Source organism: Anomaloglossus baeobatrachus, chromosome 9 (genome assembly GCF_048569485.1).
Source record: "Anomaloglossus baeobatrachus isolate aAnoBae1 chromosome 9, aAnoBae1.hap1, whole genome shotgun sequence".
Taxonomy (NCBI): Eukaryota; Metazoa; Chordata; class Amphibia; order Anura; family Aromobatidae; genus Anomaloglossus; species Anomaloglossus baeobatrachus.
Window position 1 is genome coordinate 207,455,031 of NC_134361.1, and position 25,255 is coordinate 207,480,285.

The 25,255-nt window shown below is 53.5% G+C and overlaps 1 protein-coding gene across 1 annotated transcript in view; it reads left to right on the forward strand.

Annotated features, from left to right (window-relative positions):
* The window catches only part of PHF19 (PHD finger protein 19), a 129,310-nt gene that overhangs the window by 16,472 nt on the left and 87,583 nt on the right, over positions 1-25,255 (forward strand). Inside the window, exons 6-7 of the mRNA XM_075324322.1 lie at positions 23,510-23,658; positions 24,393-24,488. Of these exons, the coding sequence (XP_075180437.1) occupies positions 23,510-23,658; positions 24,393-24,488 (245 nt within the window). The remainder of the gene's footprint in view (positions 1-23,509; positions 23,659-24,392; positions 24,489-25,255) is intronic.

A 25,255-nucleotide genomic window follows, 5' to 3' on the forward strand; every position in this document is an offset into this window, starting at 1 on the left:
CAGCTGAGCCCCTCATCATGGAGCAACGCTGACGAGTGACCATTAAGCTTGTGTATACAGCATCATTCTCTGCAGCACATTACCCTGTGTAACCGTATGTGCTGCCGAGACCTGTGATGTCTACGCACAGACCCATCCGTTACTGATCGTCCTGTGCGTCTCATCAGCAGGTCACCGGACTAAGGCGGCTATTAATGACCGCCGCTCTGCAGATAGTATAGTGCCACGAGCCACTCACTAAACCCTGCATAACAGGGCAGACAATGGAGAAGCTGCCGAGGACCTCTATTAGATCGCATGGGGTGGATATAATGGGAAACACCCAGCTTTCCAAGGCCCCTGGATGATTGCATCACTAGAGGTAGAGTGGACAAGGTGGTGGCTCAGTGGTTATCATTGTACTTTATATATATATATATATATATATATATATATATATATATATATATATATCTCAAGACGTGGCCAGCACTGTACTATATATAAGGCAGCATGGAGGCTCAATAATCAGCATGTGTATCTCAATAAATTAGAGTATCATCAAAAGTAATTTATTTCAGTAATTCAGTACAAAAAGGGAAACGCATGTATTATATAGAGTCATTACACACAGAGTGAATTATTCATATATATTATATAGAGTCATTCCACAGAGAGTGATCAATTTCTATCTATTATATAGAGTCATTACACACAGAGGGTGATCTATTTCTATCTATTATATAGAATCATTACACACAGAGGGTGATCTATTTCTATATATTATATAGAGCCATTACACAGAGGGTGATCAATTTCTATCTATTATATAGAGTCATTACACACAGAGGGTGATCTATTTCTATCTATTATATAGAATCATTACACACAGAGGGTGATCTATTTCTATATATTATATAGAGCCATTACACAGAGGGTGATCTATTTCTATCTATTATATAGAGTCATTACACACAGAGGGATCTACAGTGCCTACAAGTAGTCTTCAACCCCCTGCAGATTTAGCAGGTTTGATAAGATGCAAATAAGTTAGAGCCTGCAAACTTCAAACAAGAGCAGGATTTATTAACAGATGCATAAATCTTACAAACCAACAAGTTATGTTGCTCAGTTAAATTTTAATAAATTTTCAACATAAAAGTGTGGGTCAATTATTATTCAACCCCTAGGTTTAATATTTTGTGGAATAACCCTTGTTTGCAATTACAGCTAATAATCGTCTTTTATAAGACCTGATCAGGCCGGCACAGGTCTCTGGAGTTATCTTGGCCCACTCCTCCATGCAGATCTTCTCCAAGTTATCTAGGTTCTTTGGGTGTCTCATGTGGACTTTAATCTTGAGCTCCTTCCACAAGTTTTCAATTGGGTTAAGGTCAGGAGACTGACTAGGCCACTGCAACACCTTGATTTTTTCCCTCTTGAACCAGGCCTTGGTTTTCTTGGCTGTGTGCTTTGGGTCGTTGTTTTGTTGGAAGATGAAATGACGACCCATCTTAAGATCCTTGATGGAGGAGCGGAGGTTCTTGGCCAAAATCTCCAGGTAGGCCGTGCTATCCATCTTCCCATGGATGCGGACCAGATGGCCAGGCCCCTTGGCTGAGAAACAGACCCACAGCATGATGCTGCCACCACCATGCTTGACTGTAGGGATGGTATTCTTGGGGTTGTATGCAGTGCCATCCAGTCTCCAAACGTCACGTGTGTGGTTGGCACCAAATATCTCGATCTTGGTCTCATCAGACCAGAGAACCTTGAACCAGTCTGTCTCAGAGTCCTCCAAGTGATCATGAGCAAACTGTAGACGAGCCTTGACATGACGCTTTGAAAGTAAAGGAACCTTACGGGCTCGTCTGGAACGGAGACCATTGCGGTGGAGTACGTTACTTATGGTATTGACTGAAACCAATGTCCCCACTGCCATGAGATCTTCCCGGAGCTCCTTCCTTGTTGTCCTTGGGTTAGCCTTGGCTCTTCGGACAAGCCTGGCCTCTGCACGGGAGGAAACTTTCAAAGGCTGTCCAGGCCGTGGAAGGCTAACAGTAGTTCCATAAGCCTTCCACTTCCGGATGATGCTCTTCAACAGTGGAGACAGGTAGGCCCAACTCCTTGGAAAGGGTTTTGTACCCCTTGCCAGCCTTGTGACCCTCCACGATCTTGTCTCTGATGGCCTTGGAATGCTCCTTTGTCTTTCCCATGTTGACCAAGTATGAGTGCTGGTCACAAGTTTGGGGAGGGTCTTAATTAGTCAGAAAAGGCTGGAAAAAGAGATAATTAATCCAAACATGTGAAGCTCATTGTTCTTTGTGCCTGAAATACTTCTTAATACTTTAGGGGAACCAAACAGAATTCTGGTGGTTTGAGGGGTTGAATAATAAATGACCCTCTGAATAAACTTTTCTTTGTCGCTCTATTGGGAGACCCAGACAATTGGGGTGTATAGGCTATGCCTCCGGAGGCCGCACAAAGTATTACACTTAAAAGTGTTAAGCCCCTCCCCTTCTGCCTATACACCCCCCGTGCTCCCACGGGCTCCTCAGTTTTTTGCTTTGTGCGAAGGAGGTCAGACACGCACGCACAGCTCCACAGATTGGTCAGCAGCAGCTGCTGACCATGTCGGATGGAAGAAAAGTGGGCCCATATAGGGCCCCCAGCATGCTGCCTTCTCACCCCACTCTTGTCGGCGGTGTTGTAAGGTTGAGGTATCCATTGCGGGTACGGAGGCTGGAGCCCACATGCTGCTTTCCTTCCCCATCCCCCTCAGGGCTCTGGTGGAAGTGGGATCCTATCGGTCTCCAGCCACTGAGACCGTGCTTCATCCACAACTCCTGTGGAGCCTGCTGGATAGGAGCCGGGTATCGTTCAGGGACATGGCCCAGCTACTTGGAGGTACTCTGTGTCCCGGTGGGGACCGCGCACAGCAACACTCCAGCTTTGCTGGGTGTGCTAGTGCACCGGGGACCGCGGCGCTGACCGGGTTAATATGTGCCATTACACACTCAGCGTTGCTGAGTGTGTTTATGTATAGGGACTGCCGCACTGACCGCCGCTGCCATGGAATCACTGCGGCGCGGCTGGGACTTGTAGTGCGCCGGGGACTTCCACGCCGGCCGCGCTTTTACGGCGGCCGCGTTTATTACTAGAGTCCCCGGCTTTTTGCGGCCTAGTTCCTTTCCTCCCGCCCACAGCCCTGACAGGCAGGGGAAGGGCGGGACGCTGCACAGAACGAGCAGCACTGAGGGCTGGAGCATGCTTTGCATACTCCACTCCCCTCACTGTGCACAGTGCAGGCACCAGTTCCCGCTCTTTCTGGGTCACGCCCACGGCTCCCTCCTCTCCTCAGGACGCATTCCTGTCAGCTCCTCGGACGCTGCAGAGGGGGACAAAGTCTGGGAGACCCAGGCAGGGACTCTGGTGGCCTCACAACCGCTTTAAGCGGGTGGTAAGCAGCACCTGTGGTGCTAGCCCCATGGTGCAGTAGTGTAACATTATATGTTTATTTTACACTGTATAGTGCACAGTTGATTTCTGGCTATATACCCTATTGTGTTACTCAGGGAAGATAATAGCATGGCGCCCACGAAAGGCAGGGGTGCCAAAACACAGGCTTATTATGTTGCCTGCGCCGCATGTACGACCCCCGCTACCGGCAGGTTCCACTGACCCTCATTGTGTGCACTGTTCGGCCCCTGTGGCACTTGCTCAGCCAGAGCCTCTGCTAGGGGGGGCCCAGGGGGAGCCACCTGCTAACAGTTCAGGTGACAGGGACGGAGTTTGCAAAACTCTCTGAGACTATGGCTAAGATACTAGAAGCCTTGCAGTCCAGGCCGGTATCTCAGCACAGGGACTCTGTTGAATCTTTGTTCCCTGGCCCACCTCAGCTGGACCAACAATGTCCTCCCGGGGTATCTCATGGATCCCAAGCTGAGGGTTCTGACACAGACCCCAGCCCCAGACCGACTAAGCGAGCTCGCTTAGATTTTCCCTTCGACATCTTCATATTGTGCAGGGTCTCAGAGGAGGGAAGCTCTGGTTGATGATGCGGAGACAGCTGATCAGGATTCTGATCCTGAGGCCGCTCTCAATCTTGATACTCCGGACGGGGACGCCATAGTGAACGACCTTATTGCGTCCATCAATCGTATGTTGGATATTTCTCCCTCAGCTCCTCCGGTGGAGGAGTCGGCTTCCCAGCAGGAGAAATTCCGTTTCAGGTTTCCCAAGCGTACACAGAGTATGTTTCTGGACCACTCTGATTTCAGAGAGGCAGTCCAGAATCACCATGCTTGTCCAGATAAGCGTTTTTCTAAACGCCTTAAGGATACACGTTATCCCTTTCCCCCTGACGTGGTCAAAAGTTGGGCTCAGTGTCCCAAAGTGGATCCTCCAATATCCATACTTGCAGTGGAAGATGGGGCTTCACTCAAAGATGCCACTGACAGGCAGATGGAGCTCTGGTTGAAATCCATCTATGAAGCTATCGGCGCTTCTTTTGCCACAGCATTCGCAGCCGTATGGGCGCTACAAGCTATCTCAGCAGGTCAAGCGCAAATTGACGCAGCCACACGCACGTCCGCGCCACAGGTGGCGTCCATAACCACTCAGACGTCGGCATTTGCGTCTTACGCTATTAATGCTGTCCTGGACTCTGCGAGCCGTACAGCGGTTGCAGCCGCCAATTCGGTGGTACTCCGCAGGGCCTTGTGGCTACGGGAATGGAAGGCAGATTCTGTTTCCAAAAAGCGCTTAACCAGTTTGCCAATTTCTGGCGACCGATTGTTTGGCGAGCGTTTGGATGAAATCATCAAACAATCCAAGGGAAAGGATACATCCTTACCCCAGCCCAAACCGAACATACCCCAACAGAGGAAGGGGCAGTCGAGGTTTCGGTCCTTTCGGGGCGCGGGCAGGTCCCAATTCTCCTCGTCCAAAAGGCCTCAGAAAGATCAAAGGAACTCTGATGCATGGCGGTCTAAGTCACGTCCTAAAAAGACCACCGGAGGTGCCGCTACCAAAGCGGCCTCCTCATGACTTTCGGCATCCTCACTCCGCATCCTCGGTCGGTGGCAGGCTCTCCCGCTTTTGCGACACCTGGCTGCCACGGGTAAAAGACCGTTGGGTGAGAGACATTCTGTCTCACGGTTACAAGATAGAGTTCACCTCTCGTCCCCCGACTCGATTCTTCAGGTCATCCCCGCCTCCCGAGCGAGCCGAGGCTCTTCTGCAGGCGCTGGGCATTCTGAAGGCAGAAGGAGTGGTGGTCCCTGTTCCTCTTCAGCAACAGGGCCACGGTTCTTACTCCAACTTGTTTGTGGTCCCAAAGAAGGACGGGTCTTTCCGACCTGTCCTGGACCTGAAACTTCTCAACAAACACGTAAAGACCAGGCGGTTCCGGATGGAATCCCTCCGCTCCGTCATCGCCTCAATGTCCCAGGGAGATTTCCTTGCATCGATCGATATCAAAGATGCTTATCTCCACGTACCGATTGCTCCAGAGCACCAGCGCTTCTTGCGCTTCGCCATAGGAAACGAACACCTGCAGTTCGTGGCACTGCCGTTCGGCCTGGCAACAGCCCCACGGGTTTTCACCAAGGTTATGGCTACTGTAGTAGCGGTCCTCCACTCTCAGGGTCACTCGGTGATCCCGTACTTGGACGATCTGTTGATCAAGGCACCCTCTCTAGAGGCATGCCAACACAGCCTCGACGCTACCCTGGAGACTCTCCAGAGTTTCGGGTGGATCATCAATTTTCCAAAGTCAAATCTGACACCGGCCCAATCGCTGACATACCTTGGCATGGAGTTTCATACCCTCTCAGCGATAGTGAAGCTTCCGCTGATCAAGCAGCGGTCACTACAGACAGGGGTACAATCTCTCCTTCAAGGTCGGTCACACACCTTGAGGCGCCTCATGCACTTCCTGGGGAAGATGGTGGCAGCAATGGAGGCAGTTCCTTTCGCGCAGTTTCACCTGCGTCCTCTTCAATGGGACATCCTACGCAAATGGGACTGGAAGCCGACGTCCCTCGACAGGAACGTCTCCCTCTCGCAGGCGACCAAAGCTTCCCTTCGGTGGTGGCTTCTTCCCACTTCATTATCGAAAGGGAAATTCTTCCTACCCCCATCCTGGGAGGTGGTCACGACGGACGCGAGTCTGTCAGGGTGGGGAGCGGTTTTTCTCCACCACAGGGCTCAGGGTACGTGGACCCAGCAAGAGTCCTCGCTTCAGATCAATGTTCTGGAAATACGGGCAGTGTATCTTGCCCTGAAAGCGTTCCAGCAGTGGCTGGAAGGCAAGCAGATCAGAATTCAGTCGGACAATTCCACAGCGGTGGCATACATCAACCACCAAGGCGGCACACGCAGTCGGCAAGCCTTCCAGGAAGTCCGGCGGATTTTGATGTGGGTGGAAGCCACGGCCTCCACCATCTCTGCAGTTCACATTCCAGGCGTGGAAAACTGGGAAGCAGATTATCTCAGTCGCCAGGGCATGGACGCAGGGGAATGGTCCCTTCACCCGGACGTGTTTCAGGAGATCTGTTGCCGCTGGGGGGTGCCGGACGTCGACCTCATGGCGTCCCGGCACAACAACAAGGTACCGGCGTTCATGGCACGGTCTCCAGATCCCAGAGCTCTGGCGGCAGACGCCTTAGTTCAGGATTGGTCGCAGTTTCAGCTCCCTTATGTGTTTCCTCCGCTGGCACTGTTGCCCAGAGTGTTACGCAAGATCAGGGCCGACTGCCGCCGCGTCATCCTCGTCGCTCCAGACTGGCCGAGGCGGTCGTGGTACCCGGATCTGTGGCATCTCACGGTCGGCCAACCGTGGGCACTACCAGACCGACCAGACTTGCTGTCTCAAGGGCCGTTTTTTCCATCTGAATTCTGCGGCCCTCAACCTGACTGTGTGGCCATTGAGTCCTGGATCCTAGCGTCCTCAGGGTTATCTCAAGACGTCATTGCCACTATGAGACAAGCTAGGAAACCAACGTCCGCCAAGATCTACCACAGGACGTGGAAAATTTTCCTGTCGTGGTGCTCTGCTCAGGGTATTTCTCCCTGGCCTTTTGCCTTGCCCACTTTTCTGTCCTTCCTTCAATCTGGACTGGAAAAGGGTTTGTCGCTCGGCTCCCTTAAGGGACAAGTCTCAGCGCTCTCTGTGTTTTTCCAGAAGCGCCTAGCCAGACTTCCACAGGTACGCACGTTCCTGCAGGGGGTTTGTCACATCGTCCCTCCTTACAAGCGGCCGTTAGAACCCTGGGATCTGAACAGGGTGCTGATGGTTCTTCAGAAACCACCATTCGAGCCAATGAGGGATATTTCTCTCTCACGCCTTTCGCAGAAAGTGGTTTTTCTAGTAGCAGTCACTTCACTTCGCAGAGTGTCTGAGCTAGCTGCACTGTCATGCAAAGCTCCCTTCCTGGTGTTTCACCAGGACAAGGTGGTTCTGCGTCCGGTTCCGGAATTTCTCCCTAAGGTGGTATCCCCCTTTCATCTCAATCAGGATATCTCCTTACCTTCTTTTTGTCCTCATCCAGTTCACCAATGTGAAAAGGATTTGCACTTGTTAGATCTGGTGAGAGCACTCAGACTCTACATTTCTCGTACGGCGCCCCTGCGCCGCTCGGATGCACTCTTTGTCCTTGTCGCTGGCCAGCGTAAAGGGTCACAGGCTTCCAAATCAACCCTGGCTCGGTGGATCAAGGAACCAATTATCGAAGCTTACCGTTTGGCTGGGCTTCCGGTTCCCTCAGGGCTGAAGGCCCATTCTACCAGAGCCGTGGGTGCGTCCTGGGCTTTGAGGCACCAGGCTACGGCTCAGCAGGTGCGTCAGGCGGCTACCTGGTCGAGCCTGCACACTTTTCACGAAGCACTATCAGGTGCATACCTATGCTTCGGCGGATGCCAGCCTAGGTAGACGAGTCCTTCAGGCGGCGGTTGCCCACCTGTAGGAAGAGGCCGTTTTACGGCTCTCTTACGAGGTATTATTTTACCCACCCAGGGACTGCTTTTGGACGTCCCAATTGTCTGGGTCTCCCAATAGAGCGACAAAGAAGAAGGGAATTTTGTTTACTTACCGTAAATTCCTTTTCTTCTAGCTCTAATTGGGAGACCCAGCACCCGCCCCTGTTTTTTTGTGTACACATGTTGTTCATGTTGAATGGTTTCAGTTCTCCGATATTCCTTCGGATTGAAGTTACTTTAAACCAGTTTCTAATTCTTTTTCCTCCTTCCTGCTTTTGCACCAAAACTGAGGAGCCCGTGGGAGCACGGGGGGTGTATAGGCAGAAGGGGAGGGGCTTAACACTTTTAAGTGTAATACTTTGTGCGGCCTCCGGAGGCATAGCCTATACACCCCAATTGTCTGGGTCTCCCAATTAGAGCTAGAAGAAAAGGAATTTACGGTAAGTAAACAAAATTCCCTTCTTCTCAATTTAAAAAAAAATAAAAAAGAAATAACATTCTTTTTTGCTGCATTTCACACTTCCAGGATGATCTACAGTCCAAATGTCACAATGCCAAGTTATTTCCGAATGTGTAAACCTGCTAAATCTGCAGGGGGTTGAATACTACTTGTAGGCACTGTATTCCTATATATTATATAGAGTCATTGCACACAGAGGGATCTAGTTCATGTGTTTATTTCTGTTAATGTTGATGATTACAGCCAATGAAAACCCAAAACTCATTATCTCAGGAAATTAGAATATTATATAAGACCAACTGAATAAATGATGTTACCCTCAGAAATGTTGGCGCCTCCTGAGAAGTCTGTACAGTAAATGCCTCAATACTTGGTCTCGGCTCCTTTTGCATGAATTCCTGCATCATTGCGGCAATGTGGCATGGAGGTGATCAGCCTGTGGCACTGCTGAGGTGTGATGGAAGCCCAGGTTACTTTGATAGCCGCTTTCAGCTCGTCTGCATTGTTGGCTCTGGTGTCTCTCATAGGTTCCCTATGGGGTTTAGGTCAGGAGTTTTCTGGCCATTCAAGCCCAATGATACTGTGGTTAGTAAACCAAGTATTGGTACTTTCTTCGGCGCTCCATTGGGAGACCCAGACGATTGGGTGTATAGCACTGCCTCCGGAGGCCACACAAAGCAATTACACTAAAAAGTGTAAGGCCCCTCCCCTTCTGGCTATACACCCCCAGTGGGATCACTGGCTCACCAGTTTTCTGCTTTGTGCGAAGGAGGTCAGACATCCACGCATAGCTCCACTGTTTGTAGTCAGCAGTAGCTGCTGGCTATATCGGATGGAAGAAAAGAGGGCCCATATGGGGCCCCCAGCATGCTCCCTTCTCACCCGCGGTGGTGCTTGTAAGGTTGAGGTACCTATTGCTGGTACAGAGGCTGGAGCCCACATGCTGTTTTCCTTCCACATCCCCTGGAGGGCTCTGTGGAAGTGGGATCTTGCCGGCCCCCAAGCCCTGAGGCCGGGCTCCATCCACAGACCCAGAGAACCTGCTGGATTTGGAGCGGGAGTGCCGTTCAGGGACAAGGCCCTGCAACTTTCAGGTACTCTGTGTCCCCGGCAGGCACGGACACTCTCAAGGCTTGCTGAGCGTTATAGTGCGCCGGGGACAGTAGCGCTGGGGTTAGGTCACTGCAGCTTTGCTGAGTGACGTTACATGTTGGGAACTACTGCGCCGACCGCTCCTGGAGCGGCGGCGCAGCTGCGACTTGTGGTGCGCCGGGGACTTTGCGCCGACCGCGCTTTTACGGCGGCGGCGCTTCTAACTTTAGCCCCCGGCTTCTGCGGCCTAGCGCCGCTTCGTTCCCGCCCCCACCCTGTCAATCAGGGTAGGGGAGAGACGCTGCTCAATTGGCAGCGCCGAGGGCTGGAGCTTTATTTACATGCTCCAGCCCTCTCACTAGGCACAGTGGGAAGCAGGCTTCCCGCTCTTCGTCTGTATACGCCCAGGGCCCGCCCCCCCTCTCCACAAGGACGCCGGCAGCCATTACACATGCAGTCTGGCTGGGGAAAGGCAGCAGGCTCTGGGAGACCCAGACTAAAGGGATTTCGGCGACCACACACCCGCTCCTAAGCGGGAGGTAAGCAGCACTTTAGTGCTGGCCCCACTAGTGCCTCAGTGTTATATTAGTGTACTTTTTTCTTGGTACCATATATATATATAGTTGCACTGTAAGGTCGCTTCTTGGCTGGACACCCTGTACTGCTCTGAGGAGGCAGCAACATGTCATCCGCAAAACGCAAGGGTGCCAAGGCACAGGCTGTGTACACTGTTTGTACTGCATGTGGGGCTGATCTACCGGCAGGCTCCAATGACTCACATTGTGTGCAATGTTCAGTCCCAGTGGCACTTCGTCAGCCAGAGCCTATGGTGGTAGTGGCCCAGGCAGAGACGCCTGTGAACCCTGCCCCGGTGACGGGGACAGACTTTGCAGTTTTTGCTGATAAAATGTCTGTGACTATGACAAAAATCCTGGAGACCTTGCAGTCCAGGCCAGTTACTCAGACCATGGACACTGCTGTGTCTATGCTCTCCGGTCCCCCTCAGTTGGAACTAATCCGTACTTCAAGGGGGTCTCAAGCATCACAGGCTGAAGTCTCTGACTCAGATGACAGTCCCAGGCAGCCTAAGCGAGCTCGCTGGGAAAGACCCTCCACGTCATCACACTGCTCAGGGTCTCAGCGAGAAGAGTCTCTCTGTGATGAGACTGAGGACGGTGATCAGGATTCTAATCCTGAGGCCCCTCTCAATCTGGATGCCCCTGATGGTGACGCCATGGTTAATGACCTTATATCGGCGATTAATAGGCTGTTGGATATTTCTCCCCCAGCCCCTTCTGCAGAGGAGGCAGCTGCACAGCAGGAGAAGTTCCATTTCCTGTATCCCAAGCGTAAATTAAGTGCTTTTTTGGACCACTCTGACTTCAGAGAATCGATCCAGAAACACGACTCTCATCCAGACAAGCGTTTCTCTAAACGTTCTAAGGATACCCGTTATCCTTTTCCCTCTGAGGTGGCCAAACGCTGGACCCAGTGTCCAAAGGTGGATCCCCCAATTTCCAAGCTTGCGGCTAGATCCATAGTCGCAGTAGAGGATGGCGCTTCACTTAAAGATGCCAACGACAGACAGATGGACCTTTGGTTGAAATCTGTCTATGAAGCTATCGGCGCGTCGTTTGCTCCAGCATTCGCGGCCGTGTGGGCACTCCAAGCTATTTCAGCTGGTTTAGCACAGGTGGATGCTATCATACATCCAGCAGTACCGCAGGTGGCGTCCCTAACTTCGCAAATGTCTGCGTTTGCGACCTATGCTATCAATGCTGTCCTAGAATCTACGAGCCGTACCGCTATGGCGTCCGCCAATTCTGTGGTTTTGCGCAGAGCCTTGTGGTTAAAGGACTGGAAAGCAGATGCTGGTTCCAAAAAATGCTTAACCAGCTTGCCATTATCTAGAGACAGACTGTTTGGTGAGCCATTGGCTGAAATCATAAAACAGTCCAAGGGTAAGGACTCTTCCTTACCACAGCCCAGAGCAAGTAAACCTCAACAGAAAAAGTGGCAGTTGAGGTTTCGGTCCTTTCGAGGCTCGGGCAAGGCCCAATTCTCCTCGTCCAAAAGGACTCAGAAAGAACAAGGGAGCTCAGATTCCTGGCGGGCTCACTCACGCCCCAGGAAAGCAAATGGAGGAACCGCTTCCAAAGCGGCTACCTCATGACTTTCGGCCTCCTCCCTCCGCATCCTCGGTCGGTGGCAGGCTCTCCCGCTTTTGCGACATTTGGCTGTCACAGGTCAAAGCCCGGTGGGTAACAGACATTTTGTCTCGCGGGTACAGAATCGAGTTCAGTTCTCGGCCTCCACTTCGGTTCTTCAGAACCTCCCCACACCCCAACCGAGCAGATGCCCTGCTGCAGGCGGTGGACTCTCTAAGAGCAGAAGGAGTCGTGATCCCTGTCCCCCCTCAGGAACGGGGGCGAGGATTTTACTCCAATCTCTTTGTGGTTCCAAAAAAGGACGGCTCCTTCCGTCCTGTTCTGGACCTAAAACTGCTCAACAAGCATGTGAACGCCAGGCGGTTCCGGATGGAATCCCTCCGCTCAGTCATTGCCTCAATGTCTCAAGGAGATTTCCTAGCATCAATAGACATCAAAGATGCTTATCTCCACGTGCCGATTGCTACAGAGCACCAACGCTTTCTACGCTTCGTGATAGGAGACGACCATCTTCAGTTCGTAGCTCTGCCATTTGGTCTGGCGACAGCCCCTCGGGTGTTCACCAAGATCATGGCGGCAGTGGTAGCAGTCTTGCACTCTCACGGACACTCTGTGATCCCTTACTTGGACGATCTACTGGTCAAGGCACCCTCTCAAGAGGCATGCCAACTCAGCCTGAATGTTGCACTGGAGACTCTCCAGGCGTTCGGGTGGATCATCAACTTCCCAAAGTCAAATCTGTCACCGACCCAATCACTAACGTATCTTGGCATGGAGTTTCATACTCCCTCAGCGATAGTGAAGCTTCCGCTGGACAAGCAGCGGTCTCTACAGACTGGGGTGCAGGCTCTCCTTCAAAGTCAGTCGCACTCCTTAAGACACCTCATGCACTTCCTCGGGAAGATGGTGGCGGCAATAGAGGCGGTTCCGTTTGCGCAGTTTCATCTGCGTCCACTTCAATGGGACATTCTCCGCCAATGGGACGGGAAGTCAACATCCCTGGACAGGAAAGTCTCCCTTTCCCAGACGGCCAAGGACTCTCTGCAGTGGTGGCTTCTTCCCACCTCATTATCACAGGGAAGATCCTTCCTACCACCGTCCTGGGCGGTGGTCACGACAGACGCGAGTCTGTCAGGGTGGGGAGCAGTGTTTCTCCACCACAGGGCTCAGGGTACGTGGACTCAGCAGGAGTCCACCCTTCAGATCAATGTTCTGGAAATCAGAGCAGTGTATCTTGCCCTACTAGCCTTCCAACAGTGGCTGGAAGGGAAGCAGATCCGAATTCAATCGGACAACTCCACAGCGGTGGCATACATCAATCACCAAGGGGGGACACGCAGTCGGCAAGCCTTCCAGGAAGTCCGGCGGATTATGATGTGGGTGGAAGCCACGGCCTCCACCATATCCGCGGTTCACATCCCCGGCGTAGAAAACTGGGAGGCAGACTTCCTCAGTCGCCAGGGCATGGACGCAGGGGAATGGTCCCTTCACCCGGACGTGTTTCAGGAAATCTGTCGCCGATGGGGAAGGCCGGACGTCGACCTAATGGCGTCCCGGCACAACAACAAGGTCCCAACCTTCATGGCACGGTCTCGCGATCAAAGAGCTCTAGCAGCAGACGCCCTAGTGCAAGATTGGTCGCAGTTCCGGCTCCCTTATGTGTTTCCACCTCTGGCACTCTTGCCCAGAGTGCTACGCAAGATCAGATCCGACTGCAGCCGCGTCATACTCGTCGCTCCAGACTGGCCGAGGAGGGCGTGGTATCCGGATCTGTGGCATCTCACGGTCGGCCATCCGTGGGCACTACCAGACCGACCAGACTTACTGTCCCAAGGGCCTTTTTTCCATCAGAATTCTGCGGCCCTGAACCTGACTGTGTGGCCATTGAGTCCTGGATCCTAGCGTCTTCAGGCTTATCCCAAGGGGTCGTTGCCACCATGAGACAGGCTAGGAAGCCCACGTCTGCTAAGATCTACCACAGAACGTGGAGGATATTCTTATCCTGGTGCTCTGCTCAGGGAGTGTCTCCCTGGCCATTTGCATTGCCTACCTTTCTTTCTTTCCTGCAATCTGGGTTAGAAAAAGGTTTGTCGCTCGGCTCCCTTTAAAGGACAAGTCTCGGCGCTATCCGTCTTTTTTCAGAAGCGTCTAGCACGACTTTCTAAGGTGCGCACGTTCCTACAGGGGGTTTGCCATATCGTTCCCCCGTACAAACGGCCGTTAGATCCATGGGATCTGAACAGGGTACTAGTTGCCCTCCAGAAGCCGCCCTTCGAGCCTCTGAGGGAGGTTTCACTTTCTAGACTATCACAGAAAGTGGCTTTTCTGGTAGCGATCACATCTCTTCGGAGAGTGTCTGAGCTGGCAGCGCTGTCTTCCAAGGCTCCCTTCCTGGTCTTCCACCAGGACAAGGTAGTGCTGCGCCCCATTCAGGAGTTTCTCCCGAAGGTGGTATCCTCTTTTCATCTTAATCAGGATATCTCTTTGCCTTCGTTTTGTCCTCATGCAGTTCATCGGTATGAGGAGGATTTACATTTGTTAGATCTGGTGAGAGCACTCAGAATCTACATTTCCCGCACGGCGCCCCTGCGCCGTTCGGATGCACTCTTTGTCCTTGTCGCTGGTAAGCGCAAAGGGTCGCAGGCTTCTAAGGCTACCCTGGCTCGATGGATCAAAGAACCAATTCTTGAAGCCTACCGTTCTGCTGGGCTTCCGGTTCCATCAGGGCTGAAGGCCCATTCTACCAGAGCCGTGGGTGCGTCCTGGGCATTGCGACACCAGGCTACGGCTCAACAGGTGTGCCAGGCAGCTACCTGGTCGAGTCTGCACACTTTCACCAAACATTATCAGGTGCATACCTATGCTTCGGCGGACGCCAGCCTAGGTAGAAGAGTCCTGCAGGCGGCAGTTGCCTCACCGTAGGGGAGGGCTGTCTTCGCAGCTCTAACATGAGGTATTTCTTTACCCACCCAGGGACAGCTTTTGGACGTCCCAATCGTCTGGGTCTCCCAATGGAGCGCCGAAGAAGAAGGGAATTTTGTTACTTACCGTAAATTCCTTTTCTTCTAGCTCCTATTGGGAGACCCAGCACCCGCCCTGTTGTCCTTCGGGACTTTTGGTGGTTTTTCGGGTACACCTGTTGTTCATGTTGAACGGTTTTCAGTTCTCCGACGTTACTTCGGAGTGAATTTGTTTAAACCAGTTATTGGCTTTCCTCCTTCTTGCTTTTGCACTAAAACTGGTGAGCCAGTGATCCCACTGGGGGTGTATAGCCAGAAGGGGAGGGGCCTTACACTTTTTAGTGTAATTGCTTTGTGTGGCCTCCGGAGGCAGTGCTATACACCCAATCGTCTGGGTCTCCCAATAGGAGCTAGAAGAAAAGGAATTTACGGTAAGTAACAAAATTCCCTTCTTTGGCAGTGTGGACAGGCGCCAAGTGCTGCTGGAAAATGACATTACCATCTCCAGAAAGTTTGTCAGCAGAGGGAAGCATGAAATGCTGTAAAATGTCCTGGTAGACGGCTGTGCTGACTTTGGTGTTGATAAAACACAGTGGAGTTACACCAGCAGATGACATGGCTCCCCAAACCATCACTGATTGTGGAGACTTCACACTAGGCTCTGGGACCGCGATTTCCAAATGAGATGCAAAATATTCTGTCCTCGGAAAACAACACCATGGACACTGCAACAGTCCGGTTCTGTTTCTCCTTGGCTCACGCTTTCCTCTGTGCACTCGCTGACTCCGATCGCCATTTCTTTGAAGCCCGCACCAACAGCATCTTCAGGATTGCCCGTGCTTCACCGCCTGCAGCGAACACCAGCAGGGAGTAGCGCCCGCTGCCCCAGCAGGGAGTAGCGCCTGCAGCGAACACCAGCAGGGAGTAGCGCCCGCTGCCCCAGCACAGCGCCGCAGTGAGCATTTGGGCCCCCCTCTGCACCATCCGCAGCATCGTCGAACTCCAGCACCGCCCGTCCAGTGACATCTGCTCCACCACCGCTTACCTCCTCGGTAAGACACCACCGGATTATAAAACAGACTTCATTTTTTTTTTTACTTTTTTTTTTTATTTCTAAACTTGGGGTGCGTCTTATAATCCGATGCGTCTTATAAAATGAAAAGATACGGTAAGTTGAAAGATCTGATTTCACGAGAATCAAACAATATTTGGATCACTAGCGACTATTACACAATGTCCTTCTTTATCAAAAAAGTTGTCGCCAACTAAAAGGAGCTGCGATATTGGCAATGGGGAAGTGCTGGCATTATGAGGAATGGCGTCATTTCTTAGAGGGGCAGTTCATCATGTCACGGTGATTACTTATAATCGGTCCTAAGATCTTTCAGGGTTTTTTTTTGTTTTTTTTTCCTCATTTCTCTTTAATCTATATATATAATTGCCTTATTCTGTCTGTCTGTCTGTCTGTCATGCTCCGAAATTGTGTCCTTACGGTGACTCAAAGCTGATTGGCCGCTGGGCTCGCCATGGCCCCGCCCCCCACACGGATTGGCCTCTCACCCCGGCTCTCTGCAGGCCCCGCCCCCCTCACGCAATGCACGCTCGCTCTGGCCCAACTGACACGGAGCTCCGATTCCCAGGTGAGTACACACACACACATCAGATCACACTCACTCTCACACACACCTCACACATCACAACATCCTGGGATATCGCTTGCTTCTACACCGGCTCCGTCAGGATCCCAGCAGCGCCAGACATAACCTTGCGATGCTGGGATCTTGACGGAGGCCGTGAAAGCTGGTAACCATTATACACATCGGGTAACTAAGGTCCCTTAGTTACCCGATGTGTATCATAGTTACCAGCGTACACCGGCTCACACTCACTCTCATACACACCTCACACACACATCACATCGCATCCACACATCAAGGTCCTGCAGCGGCGGAAAATACACACACACATAACAGCACACACAGACACACACACACATCAGATCACACTCACTCTCACACACACATCACATCGCATCCACATACTCTCACAACATCCTGGGATATCGCTTGCTTCTCGGCGGCGATACTGTGCTGTGAGCTTCCAGGACCTGCCGGAGGATCACATGGCCAGAAGCATGTGGTATCTCCGGATGTTGTGAGTATAAGCGCGTATGTGCAATATCGTCAGTGTGTGTGTGTGTGTGTGTGACTTTATGCGATCGGGTGTGTGTGACTTTATGCGATCGGGTGTGTGTGACTGTATGCGATCGGATCTGTGAGTGTCGGCAGAGGAGCATGGCGTGCTGGAGGAGGCTGGGAGGAGAGAGGCTGATCCTGGGGAAGGCTGGGATGGGGAGCCTGATGGAGCCTGATGCTGGAGACGGAGAGGCTGATGCTGGGGACAGAGAGGCTGATGCTGGAGACAGAGAGGCTGATGCTGGAGACAGAGAGGCTGATGCTGGAGACAGAGAGGCTGATGCTGGAGACAGAGAGGCTGATGCTGGAGACAGAGAGGCTGATGCTGGAGACAGAGAGGCTGATGCTGGGGACAGAGAGGCTGATGCTGGAGACAGAGAGGCTGATGCTGGAGACAGAGAGGCTGATGCTGGGAGGAGAGAGGCTGATGCTGGGGACAGAGAGGCTGATGCTGGGGACAGAGAGGCTGATGCTGGGGACAGAGAGGCTGATGCTGGGGACAGAGAGGCTGATGCTGGGGACAGAGAGGCTGATGCTGGAGAGAGGCTGATGCTGGGAGGAGAGAGGCTGATGCTGGGGACAGAGAGGCTGATGCTGGAGACAGAGAGGCTGATGCTGGAGACAGAGAGGCTGATGCTGGGGACAGAGAGGCTGATGCTGCGGGTAGAGAGGCTGATGCTGGCGCAGCATGGCGGATGGAGCACGTTTGGGAGTGCGCAGCATGGGGGATGCAGCACGATGGGGAGTGCGGAGTATGGTGGATGGAGCACGTTTGGGAGTGCGCAGCATGGCGGATGGAGCACGTTTGGGAGTGCGCAGCATGGCGGATGGAGCACGTTTGGGAGTGCGCAGCATGGCGGATGGAGCACGTTTGGGAGTGCGCAGCATGGCGGATGGAGCACGTTTGGGAATGCGCAGCATGGCGGATGGAGCACGTTTGGGAGTGTGCAGCATGGGGGATGCAGCACGTTTGGGAGTGCGCAGCATGGCGGATGGACCACGTTTGGGAGTGCGCAGCATGGCGGATGGAGCACGTTTGGGAGTGCGCAGCATGGGGGATGCAGCACGATGGGGAGTGCGGAGTATGGTGGATGGAGCACGTTTGGGAGTGCGCAGCATGGCGGATGGAGCACGTTTGGGAGTGCGCAGCATGGCGGATGGAGCACGTTTGGGAGTGCGCAGCATGGCGGATGGAGCACGTTTGGGAGTGCGCAGCATGGGAGATGGAGCACGATGGGGAGTGCGCAGCATGGCGGATGGAGCACGTTTGGGAGTGCGCAGCATGGCGGATGGAGCACGTTTGGGAGTGCGCAGCATGGCGGATGGAGCACGTTTGGGAGTGCGCAGGATGGGAGATGGAGCACGATGGGGGGTGCGCAGTATAGGGGATGGAGCACGATGGGGAGTGCTCTGCATGGGGGATGGAGCACGATGGGGAGTGCGCTGCATGGCGGATGGAGCACGATGGGAAGTGCACACCTCCCCCCAACACACACACACACACACACACACACACACACGCGCGCGCACTGCACAACACACCACACACACACACACACACTGGGAACCACAAACAACTGCCCTACACAGACACCCACACACACAGACAACGCTGCACACACAAATATACGCACATACCGCACAACACACACATTGCACAAAACATACCTCCCCCCCAAAACACACCACACACACACAAACCGCGCAACACACACACAACGCTACAGACACACAGCGCTCCACAAACAACGCAACACACAAACAACACCGCTCTCACCCCCCATCACACCCAGACAACACCCAGAACATGTACAGCGCCCTACACAAACACTTGGTAACTACACACAACAACATCTATATATATATATATATATATATATATATATATATATATATATATATACTAGAAGGTGGCCCGATTCTACGCATCGGGTATTCTAGAATTGACGTATTGTGTAGTTCATGTATGATTTTTGTTATATATATATATCTATATATATATATATATATATATATATATATATATATATATATATATATATATATATATATATATATATATAGATGTTGTTGTGTGTAGTTACCAAGTGTTTGTGTAGGGCGCTGTACATGTTCTGGATGTTGTCTGGGTGTGATGGGGGGTGAGAGCGGTGTTGTTTGTGTGTTGCGTTGTTTGTGGAGCGCTGTGTGTCTGTAGCGTTGTGTGTGTGTTGCGCAGTTTGTGTGTGTGTGGTGTGTTTTGGGGGGAGGTATGTTTTGTGCAATGTGCGTGTTGTGCGGTATGTGCGTATATTTGTGTGTGCAGCGTTGTCTGTGTGTGTGGGTGTCTGTGTAGGGCAGTTGTTTGTGGTTCCCAGTGTGTGTGTGTGGTGTGGTGTGTTGTGCAGTGCTCGCGCGCGCGTATGTGTGTGTGTTGGGGGGAGGTGTGCACTTCCCATCGTGCTCCATCCCCCATGCAGCGCACTCCCCATCGTGCTCCATCCCGTATGCTGCGCACCCCCCATCGTGCTCCATCTCCCATCCTGCGTACTCCCAAACGTGCTCCATCCGCCATGCTGCGCACTCCCAAACGTGCTCCATCCGCCATGCTGCGCACTCCCAAACGTGCTCCATCCGCCATGCTGCGCACTTCCAAACGTGCTCCATCCGCCATGCTGCGCACTCCCTATCGTGCTCCATCCGCCATGCTGCGCACTCCCCATCGTGCTCCATCCGCCATGCTGCGCACTCCCCATCGTGCTCCATCTCCCATGCTGCGCACTCCCAAACGTGCTCCATCCGCCATGCTGCGCACTCCCAAACGTGCTCCATCCGCCATGCTGCGCACTCCCAAACGTGCTCCATCCGCCATGCTGAGCACTCCCAAACGTGCTCCATCCGCCATACTCCGCACTCCCCATCGTGCTCCATCCCCCATGCAGCGCACTCCCCATCGTGCTCCATCTCCCATGCTGCGCACTCCGAAACGTGCTCCATCAGCCATGCTGCGCACTCCCAAACGTGGTCCATCCGCCATGCTGCGCACTCCCAAACGTGCTCCATCCGCCATACTCCGCACTCCCCATCGTGCTGCATCCCCCATGCTACGCACTCCCAAACGTGCTCCATCCGCCATGCTGCGCACTCCCAAACGTGCTCCATCCCCTATGCTGCGCACCCCCCATCGTGCTCCATCTCCCATCCTGCGCACTCCCAAACGTGCTCCATTCGCCATGCTGCGCACTCCCAAACGTGCTCCATCCGCCATGCTGCGCACTCCCCATCGTGCTCCATCCCCCATGCTGCGCACTCCCAAACGTGCTCCATCCGCCATGCTGCGCACTCCCCATCGTGCTCCATCTCCCATGCTGCGCACTCCCAAACGTGCTCCATCCGCCATGCTGCGCACTCCCAAACGTGGTCCATCCGCCATGCTGCGCACTCCCAAACGTGCTCCATCCGCCATACTCCGCACTCCCCATCGTGCTGCATCCCCCATGCTGCGCACTCCCAAACGTGCTCCATCCGCCATACTCCGCACTCCCCATCGTGCTGCATCCCCCATGCTGCGCACTCCCAAACGTGCTCCATCCGCCATGCTGCGCATTTCCAAACGTGCTCCATCCGCCATGCTGCGCACTCCCAAACGTGCTCCATCCGCCATGCTGCGCACTCCCAAACGTGCTCCATCCGCCATGCTGCGTACTCCCAAACGTGCTCCATCCGCCATGCTGCGCACTCCCAAACGTGCTCCATCCGCCATGCTGCGCACTGCCAAACGTGCTCCATCCGCCATGCTGCGCACTCCCAAAGGTGCTCCATCCGCCATGCTGCGCCAGCATCAGCCTCTCTCCTCCCAGCATCAGCCTCTCTGTCCCCAGCCTCCATATCCCAGCCTTCCCCAGGATCAGCCTCTCTCCTCTCAGCCTCCTCCAGCACGCCGTGCTCCTCTGCCGACACTCACAGATCCGATCGCATACACTCACACACACCCAACCGATCGCATACACTCACACACACCCACCCGATCGCATACACTCACACACACCCGATCGCATACACTCACACACACCCGATCGCATACACTCACACACAAAGACACACACACTGACGATATTGCACATACGCGCTGATACTCACAACATCCGGGGATATCACATGCTTCTGGCCATGTGATCCCCCGGCAGGTCCTGGAAGCTCACAACAGCACAGTATCGAGGCCGAGAAGCAAGCGATATCCCAGGATGTTGTGAGTATGTGGATGCGATGTGATGTGTGAGGTGTGTGTGAGTGTGATCTGATTTGTGTGTGTATGTGTGTGTGTGTGTGCTGTTATGTGTGTGTATGTTCCGCAGCTGCAGGACCTTGATGTGTGGATGCGATGTGATGTGTGTGTGAGGTGTGTATGAGAGTGAGTGTGAGCCGGTGTACACTGGTAACTATGATACACATCGGGTAACTAAGGGACCTTAGTTACCCGATGTTTATAATGGTTACCAGCGTTCACGGCCTCCGTCAAGATCCCAGCATCGCAAGGTTATGTCTGGCGCTGCCGGGATCCTGACGGAGCCGGTGTAGAAGCAAGAGATATCCCAGCATGTTGTGATGTGTGAGGTGTGTGTGAGGTGTGTGTGAGAGTGAGTGTGATCCGATGTGTGTGTGTACTCACCTGGGAATCGGAGCTCCGTGTCAGTTGGGCCAGAGCGAGCGTGCATTGCGTGAGGGGGGCGGGGCCTGCAGAGAGCCGGGGCGAGAGGCCAATCCGTGTGGGGGGGCGGGGCCATGGCGAGCCCAGCGGCCAATCAGCTTTGTGTCACCGTAAGGACACAATTTCGGAGCATGACAGACAGACAGACAGAATAAGGCAATTATATATATAGATAACAAAAATCATACATGAACTACACAATACGTAAATTCTAGAATACCCGATGCGTAGAATCGGGCCACCTTCTAGTAGGACTTATAATTTTCTATGTGCGTTTTATTTGATCGTTTTGTGTTTTTGTTATCTGACAAATGCTTTCAATAAAAACTATTGAAACATTAAAAACCCTGTGTACCCGGAGTCTGGTAAGCATGTTAACCCTAGATAAGCTCGATGGTCCTTATTGTTTACCAGGTTTAATTTTGTGGTCACCTATCTCCCCGGGATGAAAAATCACAAAGCTGATGCTTTGTTCCTGAGTTTTCCTGGGGGAGGGCGCTCGGGTGACTTTGTCTCTATTTTACAAGCAAGAGCAAAAAGGTAGCAACAAAAAGACAACAAGGGTTAGCGCTACAACTGCTCAAAGCAAGAATGCACAACAGCCAACAGTAAGTCTGGATCACAACACCTGTGCAGCTTTCTGGACTTGGTCTCCTGTGGCTGCAGCATCTCCAGACTTGTCTCCTGTGGCTGCAGCGTCTCTGGACTTGGTCTCCCGTGGCTGCGGCATCTCCGGACTTGTCTCCTGTGGCTGCAGCATCTCCAGACTTGTCTCCCGTGGCTGTAGTGTCTCCAGACTTGTCTCCCGTGGCTGCAGCATCTCCAGACTTGGTCTCCCGTGGCTGCAGCATCTCCAGACTTGGTCTCCCGTGGCTGCAGCATCTCCAGACTTGGTCTCCCGTGGCTGCAGCATCTCCAGACTTGGTCTCCCGTGGCTGCAGCATCTCCAGACTTGGTCTCCCGTGGCTGCAGCATCTCCAGACTTGTCTCCTGTGGCTGCAGCATCTCCAGACTTGTCTCCCGTGGCTGTAGCGTCACCAGACTTGTTTCCCGTGGCTGTAGCGTCACCAGACTTGTCTCCTGTGGCTGTAGTGTCTCCGGATTTGTCTCCCGTGGCTGCAGCGTCTCCGGACTTGTCTCCCTCGAGCACATCTGGATGTCATTGGTTGGAGATTACACAGGAGCAGCAGATCCGTATGATTTGTACATGCAGAGCCAGAACCTTCCCACATTAGTGACCTCAGTGATGGCGGCCGAGGCTGGAGGTGCGGGGATTTCTGCACGAGGCTCAGACTCCAGACTGGGGAAGTCCAGAGGTTGTGATGATGTTCTTCCATTCTTGGCAGATCGGTGGCAGGTGACTTGTCTCTTCTTGGTGCTGTAAGCTCCATGTTGAGTAGTAATTAGGCAGAAGCCGAGGAGAACTGGATACCGGTGTTTTTGTTAGTGCCGATGGCTGCCGTACTGGTTTCTCGCAGTGATACTGGTGCAGCGGATGGAATATTTGCCATTCAGGGCTCTAGACCTTTGTGGGGCGGTGATGGCTGCTCCATTGCTTAGTATTCAGTCATGTACCTGACTATTGGGCTTCACAATGTGACAGTGAGGATGATGGCTGAGATTTTTCAAATGATTTTGGCCAAATAAAAAGATACAAAACCGCAGCGCAGTCTGTAATGAAAGTGAGTGGATTCTCCGGCCCTGACCCCAATTGGCCACGTCTTCTCCATTATGTATTAGTCACCGGCATTCAGCCGTCCGCCGTCCCGAGACCACTGTTCTCATCATTACTGAAATATGTGGTGGTCAGAAGAGGACGGTGCCGGTGGGGCTGCAGCTGCTGCTACATGATATCTGCTGATAATGCAAACTGCGGCCTCATGGCGGAGAAGGAACCCAGTATTGTGTCGGCCATGGGGCAAAGGGACTGGAAAGAACCTCACAACTACATCATTGCTAATAGGGATTTTTTTTTTTTTTTTTTGCAGAAAGGAGGTGCCCTGAAGAAGGGTCCGATCGCAAAGACCCTCCAGGCAGTGAAGATGTTCCTGACATATTGTCCTGAGGACCTGGACTGGGACACTGCTCACAGAACCAACCAACAGCAGTGCTACTGTTACTGCGGGGGCCCCGGAGAGTAAGCAGTGCCCCCCGCCATGTGCCCCTTGCCATGTTTCCCTTGCCATGTGCCCCCCGCCATGTGCCCCCTGCCATGTATCCCCATGTGCGGCCGCCATGAGTCCTCTCCAAGTGTATCTGCCATGTGCCCCTGCCATGTGCCCCTGCCATGTGTCCCCCGCCATGTGCCCTTGCCGTGTGCTCCTTCCTATATGTCATGTTTGTGTGGTTGTGCATTAGATCAGCCTAATGATAGCAGCGTTGCTCTGTGGATGTGTCACTCAGGGGTGAGGATTGTCCCTTATCCCTGGGGGTCCAATCACTGAGAATGGGGATGTACAGAGCCTTGTGTGATTGGTGCCGGGGCGAGCATGTGAGCTGTCCGGCAGAGCATGGCTTAGTGTTGGAGTACTTGCTCGGCCTCTGCTCCATTTGGATAAGATCTGCACATCTCAGGATTGGTGGGAGTCCAGTGATCGGACCCCCAGTGACCAGTAAGCTATCCTCTACGCTGTGGAGCGGGATAGTACACTGGTTTATTCCCTGGAGATGCCCTCGCCCCGTCTACAGACATCTGCCATATAATGTGATATACCCATATTGGAAAGTCTCCACCGCCCGATCGTCGTCCTTGCTGCTGGGGGACACCGCTGTGGGCTGTGAATAAGGTGTATGAGATATAAGATCTGAATCAGTCCTCGTAAAAGGCTCTCAGTCTCTGGTGCCACCATTGATGGTGTCGTGTCTTCACAGGTGGTATCTGAAGATGATCCAGTGTTGTCGCTGTCGGCAGTGGTTCCACGAGGCTTGTATCCAGTGCCTTAACGAAGCCATGCTGTTTGGAGACAGGTAGAGGCGACGATGTGGTAGGGTGGCCTCATTCTGCGGGGACCTTCACCCACACATATATACTGTCTATACATTTCTGCCTGAGCGGTTTGTGACCTCACTGAATGTAATGGACGCTGATGGTTCAGCCCCAGACGTACAGGTAACTGTAGGTGTTATGGTGCGAGGTCCCAACCGTCACCGCCTTCCCTCATGGTTGTGCAGTCAGTCTGAAGAGGCGACACACAGGGCAGCCCTGCGCCTCTCCTCTACATGCGGGGCCGCCCTGCGCCTCTCCTCTACACGCGGGGCCGCCCTGCGCCTCTCCTCTACACGCGGGGGCCGCCCTGCGCCTCTTCTCTACACCCGGGACCGCCCTGCGCCTTTCCTCTACACCCGGGGCCGCCCTGCGCCTTTCCTCTACACCCGGGGCCGCCCTGCGCCTCTCCTCTACACGCGGGGCCGCCCTGCGCCTCTCCTCTACACGCGGGGCCGCCCTGCGCCTCTCCTCTACACGCGGGGCCGCCCTGCGCCTCTCCTCTACACGCGGGGCCGCCCTGCGCCTCTCCTCTACACGCGGGGCCGCCCTGCGCCTCTCCTCTACACGCGGGGCCGCCCTGCGCCTCTCCTCTACACGCGGGGCCGCCCTGCGCCTCTCCTCTACACGCGGGGCCGCCCTGCGCCTCTCCTCTACACGCGGGGCCGCCCTGCGCCTCTCCTCTACACGCGGGGCCGCCCTGCGCCTCTCCTCTACACGCGGGGCCGCCCTGCGCCTCTCCTCTACACGC